The sequence below is a fragment of the Parasteatoda tepidariorum genome, chromosome 6 (assembly GCF_982258835.1).
Source record: "Parasteatoda tepidariorum strain Cologne lab strain chromosome 6, Ptep-v5.0, whole genome shotgun sequence".
Classification (NCBI taxonomy): Eukaryota; Metazoa; Arthropoda; class Arachnida; order Araneae; family Theridiidae; genus Parasteatoda; species Parasteatoda tepidariorum.
In genome coordinates, this window is record NC_141760.1 from 87,958,296 (window position 1) to 87,982,728 (window position 24,433).

General features: G+C 29.9%; 1 protein-coding gene across 3 annotated transcripts in view; it reads left to right on the plus strand.

Annotated features, from left to right (window-relative positions):
* Positions 1 to 24,433, plus strand: part of LOC107450353 (protein O-mannosyl-transferase Tmtc3) — a 141,167-nt gene that overhangs the window by 92,213 nt on the left and 24,521 nt on the right. For all 3 annotated transcript variants that reach the window (XM_043040419.3, XM_087166148.1, XM_071178412.2), the window contains exons 5-12: positions 1,830 to 1,929; positions 2,810 to 2,922; positions 4,603 to 4,769; positions 6,901 to 7,153; positions 8,463 to 8,611; positions 14,386 to 14,469; positions 21,783 to 21,920; positions 22,865 to 22,958. In XM_043040419.3, the coding sequence (XP_042896353.2) occupies positions 1,830 to 1,929; positions 2,810 to 2,922; positions 4,603 to 4,769; positions 6,901 to 7,153; positions 8,463 to 8,611; positions 14,386 to 14,469; positions 21,783 to 21,920; positions 22,865 to 22,958 (1,098 nt within the window). The remainder of the gene's footprint in view (positions 1 to 1,829; positions 1,930 to 2,809; positions 2,923 to 4,602; positions 4,770 to 6,900; positions 7,154 to 8,462; positions 8,612 to 14,385; positions 14,470 to 21,782; positions 21,921 to 22,864; positions 22,959 to 24,433) is intronic.

Consider the following 24,433-nt stretch of genomic DNA (forward strand, 5'->3'; position numbering starts at 1 on the left):
TCTGAAAATAATGTTCGAATTTATGGGAAATTCGGCATCGTATTAATTAAAAAACTGTTTAATTTCCCATTTCTGCTAAATGTCTCGTTTTTATGTTTATTCCTCACTAGATTACGTTCAGTGATCGGTTAAAAATATACCAGTCACTGACCATAAAATAAAATCATTCTCTAAAACAGGGCTCGAAAAACTACCCGTCCTCGGCGGTCGAAAATTCCCCGCGGACAACAAATTTCTTGAATCCGACGTTTTCCCGTTAATGTTCGTGATACATTTTCAATTTTTGTTATCTTACAGGAGTCCAACTCCTCACTTCTAAAATGACCCTCTAATCTAGAAATACAGCAACATACTGCGCATGGTGGAATTGATGTTTTCTCAATATGGAAGTACTACAGCGGTTGAAAGGGGCTTTTCAGAAATGAACTTACAAAAAAACACATTAAGTACTGGTCTTAAACAAGAAGCGTTAAACGCAATTATGAACATCTACCTAAATGGAAAACCCCTTTCAGATATCTGTGCAGAAACCGGTGTAAATCATTGGCTTGATCGTGGAACTGACAAACGTCATATTTGATTCATTTAAAAAACACAGTACCCTTGGATAAATTGACATTCCAGATAACTTGATTTTTGTCATTTAAATTATTTCATAAAGGAAATAAATTATTTCATAAAAGAATTACTAGGTTTTACTATTAGTAACCTAGTATTTCTTTTATTACTGTATAATGTAATCCTAGTAACTACTTATTCATTGGGCAATTTATATAAATGTTAGTAATAAATAAGAGAAAATTATATTTTTATTTATATAGAAGCTACGGGTCAGTTTCAAAGGAGGACGGGTACATTAAAGGACAAGCCGTCCTAGGGGACGGGTAAAATTTCTGAGTTTTTTCGAGCCCTGCTCTAAATGTATCATGACTATAAAAATGCAAATGCGCCAATTTTTCTGTAAAATGTATGGCCACTGACCGTAATCAATAGTGTGCTTGTAAAAGTTATCTTCAATTCGGGTCTTTACGTTGTTTGAGACTCAGATCATTTATTCGACGAATTAAAGCGAACAGTAGAACGAGGCGAAGTAGTGTAATGATGACATCTGTAGGGAAGTGAGAGCGTTGCGTATTCGTTATCGTGGGCATCGATAAGGAAAGAGTGCGAGAGAGATTTCAAAGTGACAATTGGGATCGAACTCGGAACCTGTGAGACCATAGATAGATGCTTCGACTACCATGAAAAAGAGTACCTAGTTAGATGAATTTATAAAGTGATTGGCATAATATGAAGCTGTTTGAAACCCAACTAAATATAAAAGTTTCGATTAGACAAAATGTTAAATCTAGTTTTAATTATAAAATAACTTTGGTTTTGTATGTATTCGAAGGAAAAAATTTCTATTAATATTTAATTTCATCATAACTTTGCATAAAAAAGATTTTTGTTAAAGCAAAGGTTAAATGCAATTAAAATACATTTAATTTGAAAATTACTAAAATTTAGAATTCTTCAATAGCATAATTTTAAGCAGAATTTAATATAATTTAACTATGTTCAAATGTTAGTTAAAAGTTCTCAATGATTCAGAATTATACAATCATTAAAATAATGTCAAATATGTAACTTGTACGTTTTTTATAATATATAAGGGAGGAGTATAATACATAAGGATCAACTCTATTGATTTATTTCGTTAGTCTACCAATTCTACTAATTTTACGAAACTTTCTTAACTTTTGGAGGCTAGTGTAGCACTCATTTGCGTAATGCTGTATTTAACTATTTGTTTTTATGTAATGATAATGCGCCTTCTTATCATACAGGTAACTGGCATAGTTGGTCGAGCTGAGCTTCTATCTGCGTCTGCTTTTTTGAGTGCCTTACTTTATTACGTACATCACAGATATCAGAAATCTAGAAATAGTAAGTGCGATTCACGCTTAATATTTTTTAATGGAATTATTTAATAATCTATATTTCTTATTATTTTACCCTTATCATAAATGTAGCATGTGGAATAAAAAAAATTATATAATTCATAAATGACTGTGAAAAAACTTTATGCGGCAAAAAAATAAAGTTTATTTTTAAATGAGATAAAAAAATAAAGTAACGGTAAACTAAATTACACTTTGGCTTTTTTCGTGATTTCTGTTGTTTTTTTTTTTTCTTAAAAAATTATTTTACCTATATATTAAAGTAATAGGTTTAAAATATCTTCTTGATTAAGTTTCAATGATTAAAATATTTTTTTTTAAAAAAAACTACTTCAAAAATGAGAAATGGCATTTCCTTATTTTATATTATTTTTTTAAAAAACTATTAAATTAGTTTATGAAAACTAGGCTTACTTAGATACTTTAAAACTGACGCATATTTTGAAACTGGAAAAATTTTTTTACAAAAGACATCAATTATTTTACCATTTAATTTATTTTTATTATTTTTAACTACAAAATTAACCTATTTGTTCCCATTTATATTTATAAAACAACTCTTTACTACGCATTTTATTCTATTGTAATAATACTATTTGATAGTAATGAAATGGATTTTAAGGAAAACCCTCGTTATTATATTTTTAAATCTTCTCATATTATTTTAATGTGGTAAAAATGTTTAAATATTTCATATTTATTTTATTTAGTTAAAGCAACGTTTTATAACCTATATCTGTTTATTACTAATTACCATTAAAAAGCAATTTAAAGCTGAACAAGTTAGTTTATTATTAATAAGAAAATGAAGTATTTTCAAATCTGTCACCTTTCAATTTTTATAAATATTTATATTTTATGTTTAGCCTGGCAAGACTGTGGCACAGTATCTATAATAACTGTTGCTGGATTACTTTGTAAAGAACAAGCCGTCACAGTTCTGGTTATTTGCTGCGTATATGAACTTTTCTTACCGAAAGTAAGACAATAAATACTTTCTTCACCTTTAGTTTTTAGGGAAAGTGATAAAAATATGTTTAACTAATAAGAAATTAAATGCATATATTCATATTCCCCATATATATATATATATATATATATATATATATATATATATATATATATATATATATATATATATATATATATATATATATATGCATATATTCATATTCACCAGCACATTTCCTTATTTAAATTAAAATGTAGAGGAGAGTGTTGCATCTTGAACCGCATGTAAATTCCACCACTGTAAATATGTACGCCCCTAATGGATAAATTCTATGCGTGGTAAATGTAGATGATGTATGTATCAAAATGTTTTATATGTTGTGTTGTGAAAGGTTTTCCAGGCATGTGGTGATTTTTCTTAATTATCAGCTGCTGTATTACAGGATTTGAAAACAAAAGGTGCACTTTAAAGCATAGCTAATGTTAATAAGTTCCAAAATGTGCCTCTTTCTAAGATAAAAAAAAGGTTTATTTTTGCTACACTTGAAAAAAATCAAAAAATAAATATATGCCTTGAACCAATCTCAGTATTGTACACTGGAACGGCTGAAGATATGTGCAAAAAAACAATTTACATCAAATATATATTCTTGTAATTTATGTCACTCACAATTTCTGAAAGTTTTTATGGTTTTAGAAAAGCTATAGATATTTGGAGTATTCCACCCAAACTATTCCTTTTTACGTTTATAATTTAATTTTATTCAATCATGTATGCAATTAAAAGTAAAGTATACAAAAATTACTTTTAATTGGATGAACATTAATTTGCAAGTTAATCAATTAACAAGTTTAAAAGAAGCAAAATTCAAAATGAGTTCTATTCTATGAGTAACATAATTTGGTCCAGAGTGCAATATGTGTTGGTCCAAGATACAAGACAATTTTGGAAACTTCTTAAAACATGAAGTTTAATAAATTGTTATATACATAAGTTCTTGACTAATAGTTGCAACAATTCTCTTATTTGTGAATTTCTTAAGAATAAAATTTCGTGTGTGTTGCATTTAAATTAATTCTAGACTGAAATGCATCTGAAATGTTTTCATTAGCATCATTTTCCTTTAACCAAACTCTACAAAATGAAGTCTTCAATAATCGCATAACAACTCATAAAATTCGTTACGTTTTTTATTTTTTATTTTATTAACAGCAGTTTAAACAATAATGAAAAAACGGTTGTAAACAAAGCTAAAAACTAGAATAAAACAAGCATTTGACTGCAGAATTACAATTGAGTTTGTACAATAATTTATGTAATTTTAAATTCATCAAACCTTTATTTCGGTGTTACTTTAATAGCAGATACTATTCTGTAACATGTCCAAAAATATATATTACAGAAAACTAATAATAACTTTAAAAAGTTTTCAATATTTTAGTTTTGAAGCCATGCAACATGTTAATTCTTTTGACAAAATTATTGTAATCCAAAATTCCTATTATGAAAATTAATAAATTACTGAAGTGAAACAATACACACTGTAGAAAAAAAAAATTTAAATTAATTTGAGTGTAATTTTGTTATAAAATTGTTAAAAACTTTAAAAAAATGTCCAAGTTAATTTCAAAACCATTTTATTAAGATTGTGATTCCATATTGAAATTAATGATAGGGAAATTTCCATAAACAATTATTTTATTTTAGAGCCCTGGCAGACTACAGAGTATCCGTTATTTGCTGTTGGGTCGTGGAATAGTTTCGCCCTGGTGGAAAGATAAATTGCTACGCATCGGAATATTTACCACAGTTCTCACTTTATCGGTTTATTTAAGATGCAGGCTAATAGGTCCACGTCTCCCAGTGTTTAATAGGTAAATATCTGTGTTTTTTGTTTTTTCATGCTAAGGTAAATAAAGCATCGTACAAAAAGCAATTACATCGTTGTACTATTAGTTATATGTGATACAGTGAATGGCCGAAATGAAGAAAACGTCGATTTTCACCGGTAAATGCCAGTAATCACATAGTCGCTTTGGAGAACGTCCGAAGTATTAATATATCCGATTTGATATTAATTTATTCGTTGATATTATTATATTTATTCGATATTTTAATATCAGCTGAGGGTAGATTAGGAGAAACACCAGTGTTCGGAGTATCGGTTAAATGCATTCTGGGGCAGGGGAGCTTGACATAAAAAAACGTTGATGTAGAGCATACCGGGCAAATATATAACGGGCAGTGGCACTTAAGTATAACTAATATATATTGTGGATATTTACCAAAGAGACTATGTGATAGTTAACATTCACCGATGAATCTTAACAACCACCAATTTCGGTCATTCACATAAACATATGCATTAAAAATATCGAAAACAGTACATTTTTAGTAAATTTTCTATAATAAACAAACAGTAAAGTATCAGTTTTCAACATAAACAAACAGTAAACTTTAAGACTTTTTTTAAAATAGCGAAGGCGAAAGTGTGTAGAATTCTTACTCTTCAGAAAATGTGTCGCCAAGTACAATATGTCCAAATAAAATGCAAAACGAGGAAATAGCTCTATGGTTAACAGATAAATCTGTCGCCAAGGGCATTTGGGACCGGAGAGCAATTGCGTGTGCAATATTTATGAGTTCGGAAAGATTCCGTTGGTTTCAAAAAGGAGGCCCATTGTCCATCGGTTGAGTCAACATGTCTTTCCTTAAATTTCTTAAAGATCACCGATATTTCCAAAGACTTGGAACCTGCGGGTTTTTTTCTATTGGGATATTAAAGAAAAGTTGCACATGCAGATTGCCCAACTCTCGTGCCGAATTAAATTTGAATAATATGTCAAAAAGTCACAAATGTTGGCTAATTTTTTCTATAATCTTGTTAAGCATCCTAATTTCTTAACTGAAAAACCACGAGTTTCTTGTAATGAAAAACCACGAGTTTCTTGTAATGAAAAACCACGAGTTTCTTGTACAATGTTTCTTGTAATTTTTGCTCAAAAATATTTATTTTCTCATTTGTCAATGCTTTAATTTTCTGAGTTGTAATGTGTGTCTGTATTAAATCCGGAATTAAATAGTTGGGATTAAATTATTGGAATTAAATCAAATAATACTATTAAATATTGCGAATCATATTTTTATGATGTACAAATTCTACATAGTAATTCGTATTTTGGTATTCACACAACTCAAAAATTCAGCTTCGCGAATTCTAATCACGAGATTTACAAATCACGCATGACGATATATGAACAGACGATTATTATTATAATCTATGGTTGAGCATACAGATTTTAGGAGGGTGCGAAATGTGCTTAAAAGATTTAAAAAGACGCAAATTACTTCATCAGATATGTTTGATGGTAAGAGTGCATGCCAGATTACCAACTTTGGACGGATACGGCGATAGAAATCATAGTTCTTCACTATACGAAATGAAACACACTAGTGAGTCTGACCACGCTTATTTGTTAGTTTTTTGTTTCCATTTATAGAAAATACAAAATGATAGGCGAACTTTTCAAGATTGTTATATTTTGAAATCAAAATAAAATATTTCACATAAAACGCTAGAGAAGTGCCTCATACATAATAAAATTAAATAAAGCTTAACTTACATGGTTAACTTAATGGTTAATTTATAAATACACTGAAATCTGTTAATTTGACTATCTACCAAAGTAGAACTTCATGGTTATAAATAAAACTGCCAAAGAAGAACCAAATATTCTTATCTTTATAAATTGACCACTTCTTTCAGTTAGCCATAAAACAATTCTTTCTCTGGTGTTTAATTTACAATTTCTAAAGATCAGCCAGGAGCCAATTTTCAATCACTAGAGATGAACACGATTTACATTTGGCATATTGTCTGATGTCATTCTTAGTCTGTTGATGATTTTATAACATCTAAAAACTAACATGTCTCCAAACAAATTATTAATTAGAATTATTATATTACTTTCTGCTTAATTTATATTTATTTTTATTTTTCTGTAGATTTGATAATCCTTCAGCTGTATCTGAATTTCCAACCAGACACATGACCTACAATTATTTGATAGCAGTGAATTCTTGGCTTCTTTTATTCCCACACTACCTATGTTGCGATTGGACTATGTCTACCATCCCTCTTATCACAACTATTTTTGATGTTCGAAACATGGCTACCATTACCGTCTATTTTGTTTTCTGGCGAATCTTCAAGTCTATTTACAAATCCGAAGACGAAATTAGATTAGCAACGTTAATGGTAATTACGATTTTATGTTGATATCTTCTTAACTGATTATAACCAAATATCGAATTTCCAGCAAATTCTGAATAGTTACCGTGCTGAAAACGATGAATAAGTATCTATTTCATTCCTCCAAAAAATATTGAACGTTCCTCTGTGATATTCAGTGGTAAACTAATGGATAGAAAAATAATGGATTAAGTACGGATAGAAAAGTAATGGTTCTTGGTTTAAGTAAATTCCATGCAGTCTTTCTCAAAGGTAATCGCTCAAAAGGCATTTCAGATCTTAAGTATTTCTTTTCTTGGCCATAAACACAGGAACATTTATCAGATTAGAAATAAAAAACTATCATAAAGAGAACGTATAAATCAAATGCATAGTAAATGAAATGAATATTAAGTATTATAAATCTGAAATTATTTTAAATATATAAACCATTAAAAAGGGAAAATTTGAGCTTAAAATTAAGAAACCTAGAAGCCAGAGATATTTAAAATTATGAAACATGTTCTTTGAAAAGCTTTAAAGTCTGGAATTTAAAACTTCAAAATTAGTTCACATCTTGCAACAGGTGGCATTTGTCACTGTACATTTAAGAGAATTTATAGCATACAAAAACGAAATTGAAGTAATTATAAGAAACGTAAGTTATGTTGTAAGGAATTGTAACGTAAGGAATTGTAAGGAACGTAAGTTATGTTGTAAGGAAGCGTAACGTAAGGAACGTAAGTTATGTTGTAAGGAGGCATAATGTAAGGAATTGTAAGGAACGTAAGTTATGTTGTAAGGAAGCGTAACGTAAGTAATTATAAGAAACGTAAATTATGTTGTAAGGAATTGTAACGTAAGGAATTGTAAGGAACGTAAGTTATGTTGTAAGGAAGCGTAACGTAAGGAACGTAAGTTATGTTGTAAGGAGGCATAATGTAAGGAATTGTAAGGAACGTAAGTTATGTTGTAAGGAAGCGTAACGTAAGTAATTATAAGAAACGTAAGTTATGTTGTAAGGAATTGTAACGTAAGGAATTGTAAGGAACGTAAGTTATGTTGTAAGGAAGCGTAACGTAAGGAATTGTAAGGAACGTAAGCTATGTTGTAAGGAATCGTAACATAATGAATTGTAAGGAACGTAAGTTATGTTGTAAGCAATTTTCCAAATATTTAATTCTTTTCAATTTTTTTAATGTTGTCTTCGTTTTAGATTCATGACACTACTGAAAGCGCAGAGCTACCTAAAAATTATTGTGAATAAAATTTCATCCAAAAAACAAATTTATTTTGTTACAAATTTTAAAATTCTTTTTTCCTTACTTTATTTCAGGGTATGTCTATGACGATAATCCCTTTCATACCAGCAAGCAATTTGTTTTTCTCAGTTGGTTTCGTCGTGGCCGAAAGAGTACTGTATATACCAAGTATGGGATTCTGTATGCTGGTAGCACAAGGATGGGAATTACTATTCCAAAAAAGGTACAAGTTTTGTTGTTAAAAATTTTAGTACGCAGTCCTGTATAGATTAGTGATAAAAGCGAGAACTTCGTCTTAAGACTCAAACTTTGAACCGTTTTCTTAATTTAACAATTACATCAATATTTCCTAGATTACAACTGCCTGCAAATCTTGCAATAAGGCGTGTTTAGTTATATTAAGGTAAAGTGACCACATGTCCCGATTTTGGCGGGACAGTCCCGCTTTTTTGTGGACTGTCCCGCGTCCCGCCGATTTTTTAAAATGTCCCGCTTTTTAGAAAATATCTGCATTTCTTATTTTAAATGTACTGTAAAAATATATTACCTATTATTTATTAAGTATTATGGTGAATATAAAGAAATAAAAAATAGATTTAAAAAAATGCATTAAATGCATGCAGAGTAAACTAAATTAGGCAATGTACCGAGTTAGATTTATTCGGTGGTGTTCGATCATTGTCGTTACGTCTCGGCTTAATTCAGATAAGTGCAGACAGGCGGACTGCCGATAGACAGTGCGGTTTGTTGTTTTCAATTTGACTTTCGGTTTGACTCGATTCGATTGACGAAGATAGTGGTAGAGCAATAGTCGCTACAACGTAATGGCCAGAAAGGTAAAATTTAATACTCTTTTTTAGCCTTTGTAGTTAATTTTTTTTATTTATTTCTAGTATTTACCCACAGAATAAAAGATGAGTAAAAAAAGAGAATGCAAATTTAATGAAGAGCTAAGCAGAGAATTTCCATTTATTAAAAAAACTAAAATAAACTATATGGTACGGTGTGATAAATGCAATGCTGAATTTTCGGTCTCACATGGTGGAAAAAACGATATTACTAAACATCTAGCGACAAAGAGGCACAAAAGATTTTTGGATAATGCCGCTTCTTCGTCTAAAATGGAACAGTTTTTTCGCAGTGCTAGCTTTGGCAACACGGAAAAACAGCTAGCATTAGCGGAAGGGCTATTTGCTTTCCACACCATAAACCACAATCAAAGTTTCCGATCAATGGATTGTACGTCGCAAATGATCAAAACATTATTCGACAAAAAATTTGCATGTGCAAGGACAAAAACCGAAGCAATTATTTGTAATATTTTTTCACCATATTCGTTTTCACAACTGCAGAAAGAATTAGAAAAATGCTCATTTATATCCATATATTCTGATGCTTCCAACCACAAAGATTTAAAATTATTTCCCACAATTGTTAGATTTTTTGATCCGGAAACAGGAATTAAAATTAGAATATTAGATTTTGTTTCATTGCCGGGTGAAACTTCACAAATAATTTTTGACTCAATAAGTACTATTTTGAAAAAGAATAATTTGAACGATAAAATTATTGCCTATTGTGCGGATAACACTAACGCAAATTTTGGTGGAAAAGCTAGAAGAGGCATCAATAACGTTTTTACGAAACTTAACGAACATTTGAACCAAAAAATTATTGGAGTAGGTTGTGCAGCTCACATTCTACATAATGCTATTCAAACAGCATCTGACTTACTTCCAGTTGATGTTGAAAATATTATTGCAAAAATTTATTCGTATTTTTATATATATACTGTGCGTGTTGAAAGTTTGAAGGATTTTTGTGAAATCGCAGAAATCGAATATAAAAGAATTCTTGGTTACAGCAAAACACGATGGCTAGCTCTTTTACCAGCTGTAGAAAATATTTTAAAAATATACGAACCATTAAAATCATACTTTTTATCACAAGATAAATGTCCGAGAATATTGCAGCTCTTTTTTGAAAATGGCACATCACAAATTTGGCTTCAGTTCATTCACAACCAAGCTACATTATTTCACAATGCTGTGAAAGTTATTGAAGGGGACAAAATTTCAATTACGGAAGTGTCAAATGAAATCAATATTTTAAAAACAAAATTACGAGAAAGAATTGATAACGATTACATTCCTTTAATTATTCGAAAAGACATCACTAGGTTGGAAGAACAAGGTGCCATTAAACGACCTGATTTTTTGAACTATGTCAAAAATTTCTATAATAACTGCTTGGAATATCTTGAAGAATGGACAGTTCAATTCGAAGATGTTAAAAATTTTCATTGGGTGACATTAAAAAAGGAGATTTTATGGGAATATGTGGAAAAATCTTTTGAATATATTAGTAACCATTTTCCGAAAAATAATATTTGCGAAAATGATCTTTTTGATGAGGTGTCATTGGTAAAAAGATATGTTACAGATGAAAAAATTAAATGTTGGTTGTCTGCAAATGTGGAAACAGACAAAAAATGGACGGAGTTATTCCTTCATTTTAAACAGAATAATATTCCTTATCAAAATATTTTGAAAATTGTAGAATTCGCGCTCTCCCTTCCGGGAACAAATGCAGCAACAGAACGTGTTTTTTCTAGTATCAATAAAATATGGACAACTGAAAAAACGCAGTTGAACATTAAAACTTTAAAATCTATTTTAAGTGTAAAATATAATTTGACCAATTCATGTGAAATATTTCACGACATTTTAATAAATGATCCGAATCTATTGCAAAGTATTCACTCGGATCAAAAATATGACCGTGAAAGAAAATCATAATTTTTTTTAAATAAAAAATTTAATTTGATTAAAAATCATAATGTTCAAATTATTATTTTTTACAAATATTTTTATAGTCACCGATAATTAATAATAAATACATTTTTGTACAAGTATATGAATGTATACAATAAAATATATATAACTAAATTGTAATTCTCATTTCATCCCATTTGTCCCGCTTTGTCTCAGTGAAAATGTGGTCACTTTATATTAAGGGCACTATAGTGTCTGAGTTTGTAGCAATTATCATTTGCCCTAACTAATTAGCAGATGTAAGGTAATCTCTTCATAAAAGCAATGTTTGTCTTCAAGCACATAATATGATTATTACAGAGCGAATTGTTATTTAGGGTAACGCTTTATAGTTTGAGCTCAGTCCACATCAAAACTGCATCTTACTTACTATCTTGAATTCTTAGTACATAATTACTTTCTGCGCTAGAAGATTTGAAAAATGTTTTTTCTACCTCAAATGGATTTTAGGAGTTTTCACCTTTTTCTATAAAAAATGCCTAATATTTAGTTTTGTGCGATACGCAATGCTTAATTATTACAGAACAAGACTTTTTTCGGAGAAGTATGCACTCACACAAAATCTATCTGCCCAATTATTAGTAAATTACCCAATATTTAGAAATAAATTAATCTAAAATATTTATAAGTAATACTATATATGACCCAAGAATAAATATCTCTATAATTTTTTCAGCTAATCATAATTTTATTCTAGAAAAAATCAAATTTGATTAATGAGACCTCCATTTATCTCCTTGATAATATAAGTTCAAGACGGGCAAAGACAAAAAAAAAGTATTTTAATTTTTTTATTGAAATTTATAATTAATTTCATAATAATAATAGTAATAAATTCCAAAAGCCTTTCATAAAATAACTTCTGAAATTGCTACAATGAAATTTCTATGGATGTAAGGTTACCAAAACTTAACACCGACAATGCTTGTTAATACAAATAGGAGAAAACAATTTGCTCGCAAATTTTTTGCCATCTAAGAAACTAGTCGCAACAGTGCACTTCATGAATTAAACATAAGTCAGTGTACTATACAATCTGTTTAGGTAAAGAAAAAAACTTCGAATCACTAAAAGGTAATCGAAAATGTTGTCTCAGACTGTTATTGTCAGAATATTACACTGTATTGTTTAAAAGAATTAATGAATATTTTAATAAATTATTCTTAAGAATGTTTATGAGTTCTCAAACTTATTTTTGAGTCTCTCTCTACCACTACAAAATAATAATTTAAGCAACACTGATTTACATAGTGAATTAACTTTGAAGAATTGTAGACATATAAATAAGTAACTAGTAGGTTAATTGTATTAATTATAAATCAGATATGACTTTCAACCTTTTTTAAATTATACTGCTTATTACGTCATTAAAATATATATTTTGCCGTAACATATTAATTCCTAAATTATGAGCTTTTTTTATCAATATATTTTAAGTTTTTCATTCAAATCTTAAATCCAAACTTGTTTTATGCTTATAATATGTTGATTGATGACAAATCGCTATTACGACAAACTTTCTTGCCTTTACTTCATTATAAAAAAACGTTCTATTTAAAATTCTGTCTAATACCGCATGTTTTTTATTTTTGGCCGGATAAATTTTTATGAACTTTTGGAAGTCGGAAGTCAGCTAATAATCGGATACGTTAACATATTCTACAAATATACTTTTCCATTCTTCGTTAAATATCATGCAACGGCACTTACTAAACGAATAAATATATAAAATAACAGTAGGAAATAAAGCGCCTAAAAATAACAATTAAAAAAGGAAACATAAAAAAGACAATAAGAAAAGAATTTCTTTTTTTTAAAAAAGAAGATTTTATTTTACCACTCTTTTTTTCACATAAAATAGTTAACGAACCAAAAATCAAAGCGTGGTTGCTTCAGATTTCAAATAGCTTTCGCTGTAAGCATCGGATTTAACATCTGAAGCAAAGTTGAACTGCTGATGACTTCAATCTGGACTAGTAAGTTGAAAGGCAAAAGAAGAAAGGGGGGAAGTAGAAGTAGGAAGAAAAGAATTGGGACTTTCCAATTGTTTTTAATTTCTGAACAGAGGTAAACAAATAAAATTAAGATAGCTGGAATGCTCCAAAGGGAAATTAAAAGCTACCCTCACCGATAGCATATTTTACTCTTTTACGTCGACTTATACATGAGTTTGGAATTGAGTAAAGTTTCAAAGAAAATCGGATTGGCTTATATTTGGAAACATACAACTTAATTCATTCCACAAAAATTAATCTTAAATTTTCATGAGTTAAACAAAAAAATCTAAATATTTGTTTTGACCGATTATTATGCAATTGTATCTTTATATACACCTAAGAGCCATTACATTATGACCACCCTGCTAATAACTGTAGGACCATCTTTAGCCCTCAAAACTGCTTGCACCCGCCGTGGCATTGATTCCACAAGGTGTTGATAGATAGTCTGAGGTATCTGGTACCAAGCGCTCACCAACTGGTCCTGCAATTCCACCACACTGCGAGGGGGTAGCGTGGCAGCACGAATTTGGTTTTCCAAGTAGGATCACAAATGCTCTTTTGGATTAAGGTCAGGTGAATTTGGGGGCCAAGAACATGACTTGAAAGTCACTGGAATGCTCCTCGAACCAATCCATGACGATTCGATCCTTATGACATGGTGCATTATCCTATTGGTAAACACCATCCCCCGCAAACTGTTGCCATGAATGGGTGAACCTGGTCTGCAACTATGTTCAAGTAGCTTACAGATGTCAGAGATTGTTCTATGTGGATTATGGGTCCTAATGTGCCCCATGAAAACATTGTCCCTGGGTGAGAAACCATGAAAACATGGGCGAGCCCATTGTTATAGATGGAGGATGGTCATAATGTAATGGCCCTTCGGTGTAATTATATTGCTTACTCGTTCACGAGACCACTGCCTTTCCTTCTGTCTTTTTTTCTATTAAATTATTTATTTCTTTGTAAAGAAGCAAATGATCTTTTCTCAAATAAAAAATATCATCGATTCCAATTTCAATAATTATTGTACTTAAAATATTTCACTTATTTGAAATAAAAAAATCGAATTATCTTTAAATAGGAACAAAATACAATAATTGTTAATTCAATTAAAATCAGAGGATCACATAGAAATTAGGCTTTTTTTTCTTAAATTACAGATCTTATCGTCCTTTCGCAATTATTGGCATCGTCTTAGTAATAGTCACTGGAATCTGCAAAACAATCATTAGAAACTCGGACTGGTAAGTGATTTATTCTATGTTTAACTATTCATATATTCTGACTCCTGCAATCCGTTTTCCAACAATTCTATTTTGTTTTGATAACCTACCTGTTCAAGTGCTAAAAAACTGCTAAAAACGGAATTAATAGGGGAATGGCTGGAAATTGCATTGAAAGTTTAAACTCCGGTTCTAAACAGAAACCTGACGTTTGGCCTTCCCCGAAAATTAACTTTTACTGCCACGTTGCATTTAAGGGAAAAGGATTCAAAATGGGAATAAACTTGAAATTTGCTATATAGAGCAGTTATGTATTATTTCCTGTCTATTTTTTAACGTTGAATCGAAAGAGACCATAACTAAGTCCATTGGGATAGTTTTTGACTAATACCTAGTTGAAATATATAATATTGTCCCACTTTTTTCGTATTATAACAAATTCAACCCTATTACAGCAACTACTTTCAAGTCATTTCTTATTTCATAAATTTCCTTCAAAAATGTTTCTGAAACTGCTTTTAATATAAGAACTATTTTCCTTCTTAGCTCAGAATCCACTATTTAAACATGTAATGATTTTTAATCAAGAGTGTTTTACTTTAGAAAATACTATAAATTTGAAACAACCCACCTTATTTCAAGATCCACTAATGGACCATGTTGTCAAACTCCCTTTACTGTAAATCAAAATGACATTTTTTCTCAACTTATTTTCCTTCGAAAGCAAATATTTTCTCACTTTGTCACAAATAGAGGCTTTTCCACGTTTCCAATCCAATTAACATTCCTATTTTCGTTCGTTGTCTTAATTTTATTTTCTTCATTTTTTTCTTATTATTGTTCTTATGATTGTATTTAGCTTCACTCTGTATTTTATGCCTTATATTATTATTTTCTTCATTCTTTGTTTTAACAGTATTTAGCTTACCTTTATCCAATTTCAATCTTATATTATGGCACCTCAATTAGATCCGTAACATTGAATGGGAATTTTATTGCCATAACTTTATAAGAACAACCATAAATTAGCCTCGGAGTCCAATAACCACCAAAAATAAACGAGCATAATATCATACTAAATCCAAATCTATTGCAGAAAATCACAAAGTAATGCTTCGTAATCCTTTTAAGGTCGTTTCGAATTTTATAAATTGCCTTCAACAAATTTTCCAAAAACTGCTCTTGTGTAAGAATTATTTTCTTTCTTAGCCCCAGAATGGACTATTTAGGCATGTGATGTCTTCTATCACGAATGTCTTATTTCAGAAAATACTATAAATGTGAAACAACCCACCTCATTCCAAGATCTACTTATGGACCATGTTGCCAAACTCCCATTGCTGTAAATCAAAATGAATTTTTTTTTCCACCTTGTTTTCCCTTCGACGGCAAAAGTCTTTCACACTTTGTCACGAAGCGAAGGTTAGTAGTACTTGGAAGGTAATTACAGGTATTCACGCAAGAACTGTCGCTCTTAAATTACGTAATGTCGCACAATATTATGGAATATTTTAAGCAAAGAAGGCATAATTTTTTTCTTCTTTTTCACGCTTTTTTTTCTGGTTGAAAGTCTTTAATAAATTGTTTCCGTGACTTGTTGCCATTTATAAAAGGAAAGAAATGTTTTCTGATGATTAGTTTTTTCCTCCCTCATTTCAATTTAAATGAAATAAAAAAATATATAGATATATATGGTATAAAAATGTTGTATAAGTGTACTGAATACAGGTATGTTAGTAAAATAGTATTAAGACCTATGCTACGTTAAAAAACATATGAGAAGTTATAGTTATAATATTATTATATGTATTATTAATATAATATTGATTGTAATATTAATTATAGGTTGTAAATTAAATAGTGGCAACTTAACCTTTAAGCTCACAGAAGGACGGGCATGCGCAAATTAGATATGGGAGCTGTGAGGTGGGGCTGTTGTCGATGTGTAGAGTGCAAAAAAAAGTCGATTAGCTTAGAAGGGTAGTTGTTGTGTGGCGTTAAAGTGAGGAGTTTCGTTTCCATCGCTCTAAAGCATGTTTTCAAAAGGTGATCAGCGGTCGTGGCTTACAATCGAGGTTGCCCGTGGCAAAAATGCGACAGAATGCTATCGAGGATTAGTGGAAGCCTTTGGAGCAAATGCTTTACCATATAGGACAGTAGCACGATGGATTCAAGTATCTCGTCTTTTTTCGTCATTAAGCCTTTTCACAACATGCTTTCGATCGATGGAAACGAAACTCCTCACTTTAACGCCACGCAACAACTTCCCTTCTAAGCAAATCGACTGTTTTTTGCACTCTACACATCGACAACAGCGCCACCTCACCGCACCCATACCCTATTTACGCATGCGCGCCCTTTTGTGAGTTTCAAGGTTAAGTTGCCACTATTTAATTTGCAACCCTCGTATTAATTCCTTTAAGCTAATTGTTTTAATTATTTTGACTTTAATATTTGGAATAAAATATTTTTTTTTACCTCGTTTTAAATATTGGTAAACACGAAAATGCTTCTTTATTAATTTCAACTATGAAGAAAAGGTTCGTCGATTGAAGATGTTGATTGATTTTTCTTTAATTGTCCACTATTCTATTCTAGAGTGATGTAAACAAGGAATTATATATTAAACATCTAATGATCTAATTAAAAAGATTACGATCTTATGATCTATTAAAAGGGGCCGGATAGGCCTGGTTGGCATGGCGTTGGGCCTATGTCTAAGAAGTGGCAAGTTCGATCCCCGTCGGCAGAAGACTCCGTGTAGTAAATGATTACTAGTACACGTTAAATCCGTTGGGTCACAAAGTACTCCATTCTCCCACAACAAATCATACCTCCGGGGGTACTGATTTGAGGATAGATAGTTCCCTAATTCAGGTCTAAATTATGATCTGTGGATGAATGAATGGATGTATGAATGGATTCACCCTATAAACGGGTTGAGGCTCATGTGTGTGGCAGAAGTCAAATTCTTGGCCATAGATGGTGCCACTGGGAAACGAGAAGAAGCATACCCCCTTTACCTTAATGGCATACGACAAAAGCAACATCTAATAAAATTTTAGTTTTTAATTCGATTATTTTCATTACTTTAAGTTTCACTTCTTTAAACACTTCAAAATTCATGGAAAAAAACTAAATTTTTTAACAATTTCTCTCCACAGTTATAGAAAATGACTATTTTTTCAAAAACTTCAAAATAGTTTATTCAGTTATTTATAGGAAAACTTATCAAACTTATAAGTGAAAAAGGCAGGACAAAGACATATTTTTCAAGACTGATAAAATAAAACACGTATATAATAAATAATGACTATTACCTTTATTTGAAAAAATATTTTGTTTGGTTTATGTTTTTGCCAAATAATCTGTTTTTGTGATTAAATTATTATAAATTACTAAACACTCAAATATTATTTAAAACTTTCCAAATTGTTAAGAACAATTTTTCTCTGCTAATTTGACTTTATTTCTCTGCAAATTTGACTATTTTTTAAAAAAATTTAATTTAAAATGTCCTTTACAATGTTAAATGACAAAGTTTGCAAAAGCTACTTTAAACATAGGGCTGTGCAGTAGTGTCACCATTAGTAAAAACAAAGGGTTTTTTAGACAATATTTTAGAAAATAGAGAAAGCAAGAGATTGCCATTTCTGTAGAGAAAATAATAGAAATATTTAGAAAAATTTTGAAATATTTTGTTACTTAATAAGCATTTGCTAAACTATTTCTTGAGAAATCTCAGATTGTACTCAGAATTTTAAACAAAATAATACCAACGTGTGTAGTTTAAATATAAAATTTCCGCAATTAAAAAAAAAGAAAACTCCTCTAGGTTTTTCGTAATTGCATTTATAGACTTTTAAACAACTTCCAACTTAATTAAACAGAAAATTATTAAAAATCACATGTGAAGAAAAAGAAGTGTTGCTGCTTTTTACGCGTTTTTGTCATCTAAGACGCAGAAAATCAAGAACGTTATTTTTCTCATACTTTCAAACCAGTTTTGTAAAATTACGCAGATATCAGCTTCATTTTTCTACCTCAAAAATTAAAAAATCCATACTTCCAATTGCCCCAAAGCTAAAAATCTTTGTATTTTAATTTTTAAATTAAAACTTAATTTCCTTTTGTTTTAAGTTAAAATTCAACTTCATCCTTTTACTTTTCATGAATATCTTTGCTTCTCTTTAATAAAACCATTATTTTAATGCCCCCTTGTATTTCGCAAAACTTTTTACCACTTTTTTGAATAATAAACACAACTTTTTTTTCTTTACTATTTTCTATGTTATTTTTATTATTTTAATTGAAATTAAAATTTAGTTTCATCATTCTGTTACAACGAATTTTTTTCTTCTTCTAATCTGCACAAAGTCTTAAATTTATACTCTTCTAACTATTACACTCTTAACTATACAACTTCAGACTACTATTTAAATTTTATCTTCCAATTTAAAAAAATAAAAACAAAACCAAATTAAACTCCTTAGTAGATTCCACTTGCTTTGTACATTTTATAATTATTCCTCCAATCTTTAATAAAAACTTCAGAAACATCAAATTACCAATATCCTCAGCGGTTTAAGTCATATTTTAGAATTCCAAACAATAAAGAAAAAAAGTCTTTTAAATAAAAACTCCTCTTCAAACAAACAGCCGCAAGGACTTCTTTAATTACACAGCAGCATTTTTAAACAACTCCAAAACTTTATTACCCAGAGAGTTACCATAAAGTGTATCAGAAGAAAATCATCCTACTTTCTTTGAAGTATTGTTGCTTTTCTCGCCTTTTCTGCATCAAAGAAAAGCAAAAATCACAAACATTATTTCTCTCCTTGTCCCCAAACCGCAGTTGTGTAAGAAAGAGATAAGTATATCTCCCTTGTGTAACCTCCCATTCCAGGTAAGATATAAAAGACAGGAAAACAAGAAAAATGCCCCTTTCACATCTTTTAAGTGAATGAACCCTAAATCATAATGAATTCCTAAATGGTAGTTTTCTTGTGGTTTGTTTTGGGTTGGAAAAGCTAAATGAAAGCCATTTTTCTTCCCTTGACCAAGATAACTGCAAGCGCTCGAAGAAATATAGCGTTAATGGAAAAGAAGTAATTATTTCGAAGTAATTCTATCCCGGGTGTGTAAGGAAGTATTTTTCTGGTTGTTGTGAAAGGAAAGCATTCTTTAAATTAAGTTTTTATTTTTTTTTTCACGAAACGTGAGTCTTGATTTTAATTAAATTTTTGAATTCACACCAAGTTTTAATATTTAATTTCAATAATATTTATAGTATTTAGAAAATTCTTTGGGGAAATAATAAATGTAATTTGTTCCTCTAAATGTAACTTTTACTTCATGCATTATTTATTTTTATATTTGATTGGTATTTGTGCTGCCTTTAATAAGAAATATTATTTGGAGAAATTTAAAAAAAAAAAAACCTTTTAGACGTCAGCCGTTATCGAAAAATAAATCTTTATAAACTTAATAATTGAATTAAATAATTTTTAAATTAATTTTGCAACTTATGCCTACTTACTATTTCTATACTGGCCCAATATTTATCTTCTTAAATATCATAAAATAATGATTATAGCATCTCAATATACGAGTCATCGTATTCTGTAAGAAAGTTGCAGATTTGTTATGTTACTACTACTAATGTTCAATTCCGACTACTAATGACGACTACTAATGTTCAATTCCGTAACCTTGTAATTTTTGAACCAATCCAGAAGAAGGAAACTCCTGGATCAGTACCCCCAGAGGTATTGATTTGATGTGGGAACATGGAGGACTTTGCGACTTGACAGAATGAACGTGCATCAGTCACCATTTACTACACGGGGAGTTTTCGGCCGGCAAGGATAGAACCCACAAACTCTTGGACATGGGTCCAGTCAACACCTCCTAGATAAGAGCAGGCCTCAGCACGAGTTACCATAAATATCCTTTAGTAGTCCAAACGTAATGACATATTTCGTATTTTCAACCACTGCGCAGCTTAGTACCCCTAACAAAATGACATCTTTCTTATTTTTTATCTACTGCGCAGTTAACTTCGTTAGATCGGACTACTAAATTGATCCGTGCTGAGAACTTCCTTCTTCTAGGAGGTGTTGGTCCAGTACCCTACCAACCAGGCTATCCCGGCCCTATAAGGACTTATTGCTTTTGCATGAGCAATACTTACAATATCACCGGTATCGCGTCAATTCGTCGCTCACAATTCGCTGCAAGCCCAGTTCGTCGAAGGCACAATTCGTTGCAAGCACAGTTCGTTGAAGGCCCAATAAGCCGATAGTACAGTTCGTGTAGAGCACAATTTATCTTAGTTTCAACACGCCGGCGAGCTCAATTCGTAGCGAGCGTAATTCATCTCAAGCACAATTTCTTACGGCTACGATGTTATACATCTATTTAGGAAGACAAAATTCTCGCATTGTCTACAAAAGCAAATTAAACATTTAATTTGTTGGCATTCAAAAGTTATGAAAGCACCTAAAAAGGGAAGGTTTTGAATTTTGTTTATTGTTACTTATAAATGGAAGGAGGCGTATGAGTAATGCTAAAGAAAGACATTCCATAGCGCCAAATTCATAAATTTCAGGAGAAAGATATATATTGGTTATAACATATTTTTTTAATTTGCATTTATCTTGGCTAAGCAAAATATTTGTATTCGTCGTAACATATTTATCATAAGAAATATTATATTCTTGCATCTCCCTAGTTGTTAAAAATATTCTAGATTGTCCAAATTTAATTTTTTATCCTTAGTAATTTAATTCATTATTTAATTCCAGATTCTGTCGTTATTTTTTTAATCAAAAAAGATAATGTTACAAAATTTAGCTATCACATGTGAAAATTAAAGATTTATACAACAAACACTATGGGTGCTCATCGCAGAAACAGGAGCTTTTTAGGATATGATTATTGGCATGCGTGCATCATCTCTGCTCATGTTAATGTTAATGTATAAAGATTCACCTCCCGTATGCATCATGCTTCTCGCTCCCTCAGCCATTCGCAGCCTTAACGTTTTGATTTGTTGCTAAAAGAGAAGTTTTTTAAGGTTACTAGTCAACTGTTTGTTTCCAAATACATACTTACAGATAGTCTAATTTTTCCTTCATTTACCAAAACCTGTAAAATTTATAAGACTTTGGGATAAATAAATGTGCATAGTTTATTTCTAAAATAAGATTTTTCTGAAGGAAATTTAATATTTCAACCACTAGTCTCTGCAATTTTGAACAGGTTTCATTAAAATTGAAGAAAAGATTAAAGAAATAAGTGCATTTTAATGGTCCTCATTTGCTGTTTTATAGGCAAACTGAATACACACTATATAAATCATCTCTTGCCGTAAACCAGAGAAATGGCAAACTTTACAACAATATGGGTCAAGTATTAGAATCAATGAACAGACATGAAGAAGCTCTACAGCATTATGAAACAGCTAAAAGGTGATATTTTAACTTCAGTGTCTATAAATTTTCAGATGTTTGATTCAGCAATAATAAAAATCATCTTCTCGAATCTTCTATAGTTAAAAAAAATTGCTTAAGTTTACAAAACAGTAAAACTGTTACCTTCCCTTTGAAAAGATATAAAAAAAATATGTAATTATAAAGCTAAATTACCATCAAAAATACTATTGCAGCTGATGATACTGAATTAAGGTAAAAAAACGCTTATTGGAAATGTAAAACAAGATTTTAATTTAATAATAAATGTCAAAAAAAAAATTTTAATAAAACTTCACCATAAATCTAAAAAAAATTCTCTCCAAATAATTACATTTTTTATCATAAAATAAAAGTCTAAACTTACAGTTTCTTATAAAAAAAAAGGGAGCTACTCTGTGCTATACAAAACAGCTATTACGTGCTTGATGAAACGCAATCAAACATAACTGTAAACTAAATCTAAAACAAAAGCTATTGAGTACTGTATGTAACAAGATCAAACAATTATATAAACTATATCTGAAGCAAAAATGAATAAAGGAAAGGCCACTAGGTAAGCTAGGAGTTGTGAAAGTCTTATTTGCACAAATAAATAAAACTTTCTGACAAAAATATATTTACAAAAATATATATATATCCTTTCCAGTAAACTTATTTGCGTGAATAACAATTTAAAAATAAAAATAAATTAAACAATTTTGAGTTGCAGTATTTACTTCAACTTACCTTATAATAAAGTTTCTTAAAAGAAATTTAAATAGTTGAAGAGTATTTCGAATTTTTTGTCTAATATAATTTCTCGATTAAGAAAATTTTCAATTTCCCATTCAAGTAATTGGAACGGACATAATTTTTTCGTATTATTTTTTTGAGCAAATATATCATTACGAGACTATGCAAAATTACGCTGATTAGTTTCAACGTGTTTTATTTTTACGCAGAATCGAACCTGATGACATCAGAAGTTATTTAAATATTGGACGAGTGCTCACAAATCTACATCGATATCGTGAAGCAGAAGAAATCTATCGTAAAGTAAGTAAAAAGGAAAATTAAAGTATTTACTTCAAAACGTAATTATATTTGTGTACTAAATAAAATGTGATGAAATGACTTTTATGTATAAATTTTTCACGTGCTCTTATTTATGGATTATTCATATGAGGTATGTAATTTGCATGTAGGCTGCAAAGTGTTTTAAGGTAATCGTGCTAAACTTTGATAATCGTGAGCTGTTAACATGCAATGAAAAGGATTTATGGGTTTCTTTTCCATGGAGATCTACAGATGATTTTTGAGAAAACATTTTTTATGATTAATGCATTTATTTGTTGATCGAAATGTTTTTCAACCTATCAAAGAAAAGTACTCAAAAATTTCACTGTAAAAATTCTGAATGAAATAACGGTATAAATTACCGGTAATTTGGGTGCATCATCCGTAAAATCCAAAGTAAGTTTTGCAGTAAAAAATTTTTACTGCAAAATATTATACCGCAATTTTTACATTAATATTTATTTAATTTCAGTGATTTTAAGGTAACATCACAATAGAAATTACGGTATATCAGATTTTTTGTTCCGTAACATGTTCCGGTAAAAATTGATTTCATGGTAAAAGTACAGGCACTCAGTGTGTCGGTTCTTTTTACAGTAATTTAATCTGGAATTGTTACAGTGTACTTGTAAAAAAAAAACAAGTTAAGTTTTGTACATAAATATTCTTCAGATTATCGTATTCATAAATTTTAGCATTATGATATCAACATTCTTTTATAGTTTTAGTTTTGAAAATAGTTGTCTTTTAGTTAAGTTTTAATTAAATTGATTAAAATGTATAACTGAACTCCCGCCAACCTAAAAGTAAATTATTCGCACTGAATAGAGAGAGAGAGTATAATGTTCCAAAAAATATTAAACACATCAGTTGTCAAACAAATAAACAAATTTGAACTCACTAATTGCGTTTTCGCGTGTTTCAAAAGAAACTTCTAAAGTCTTTCACCAAAACATGCATTTCAATAGCAAATATATAATATAATAAAAAAATATATAATATAAAATATATAATATAATAAAAAAATATAATATTAAAAAGAATTAGATAATATTTTTTTATGCATAATAGTTTTATTGTGAAAGTAAATATTTAAATGTGATACACTAAGGCGAAAAATGCATATGTGCAGTAAAGAAGGGAATCTATAATATGATAAGTTCTAACATGTGACAGATACTATTTCACTTATGGCGTTATTGGTGTAGTGCAGGAAAACCACCGCCAAGTCCAAGTGCAAAGTGGAGTATACATCTGTTTTGAAAAAGACTTTCACGCAATGCACTCGATATTTTTTTTTTAATCTTTTAATTTTTCTTTAAAATAATTTAATTTAGCTAATTTTATAAGTTTTTTTGAATTACAATTAATTTTAAATATTAAAACTTACTTTTTGTAATTTATTTCACATTAATTCTATTAATAAATGTTCATAATTTGCAATAAAAAATACA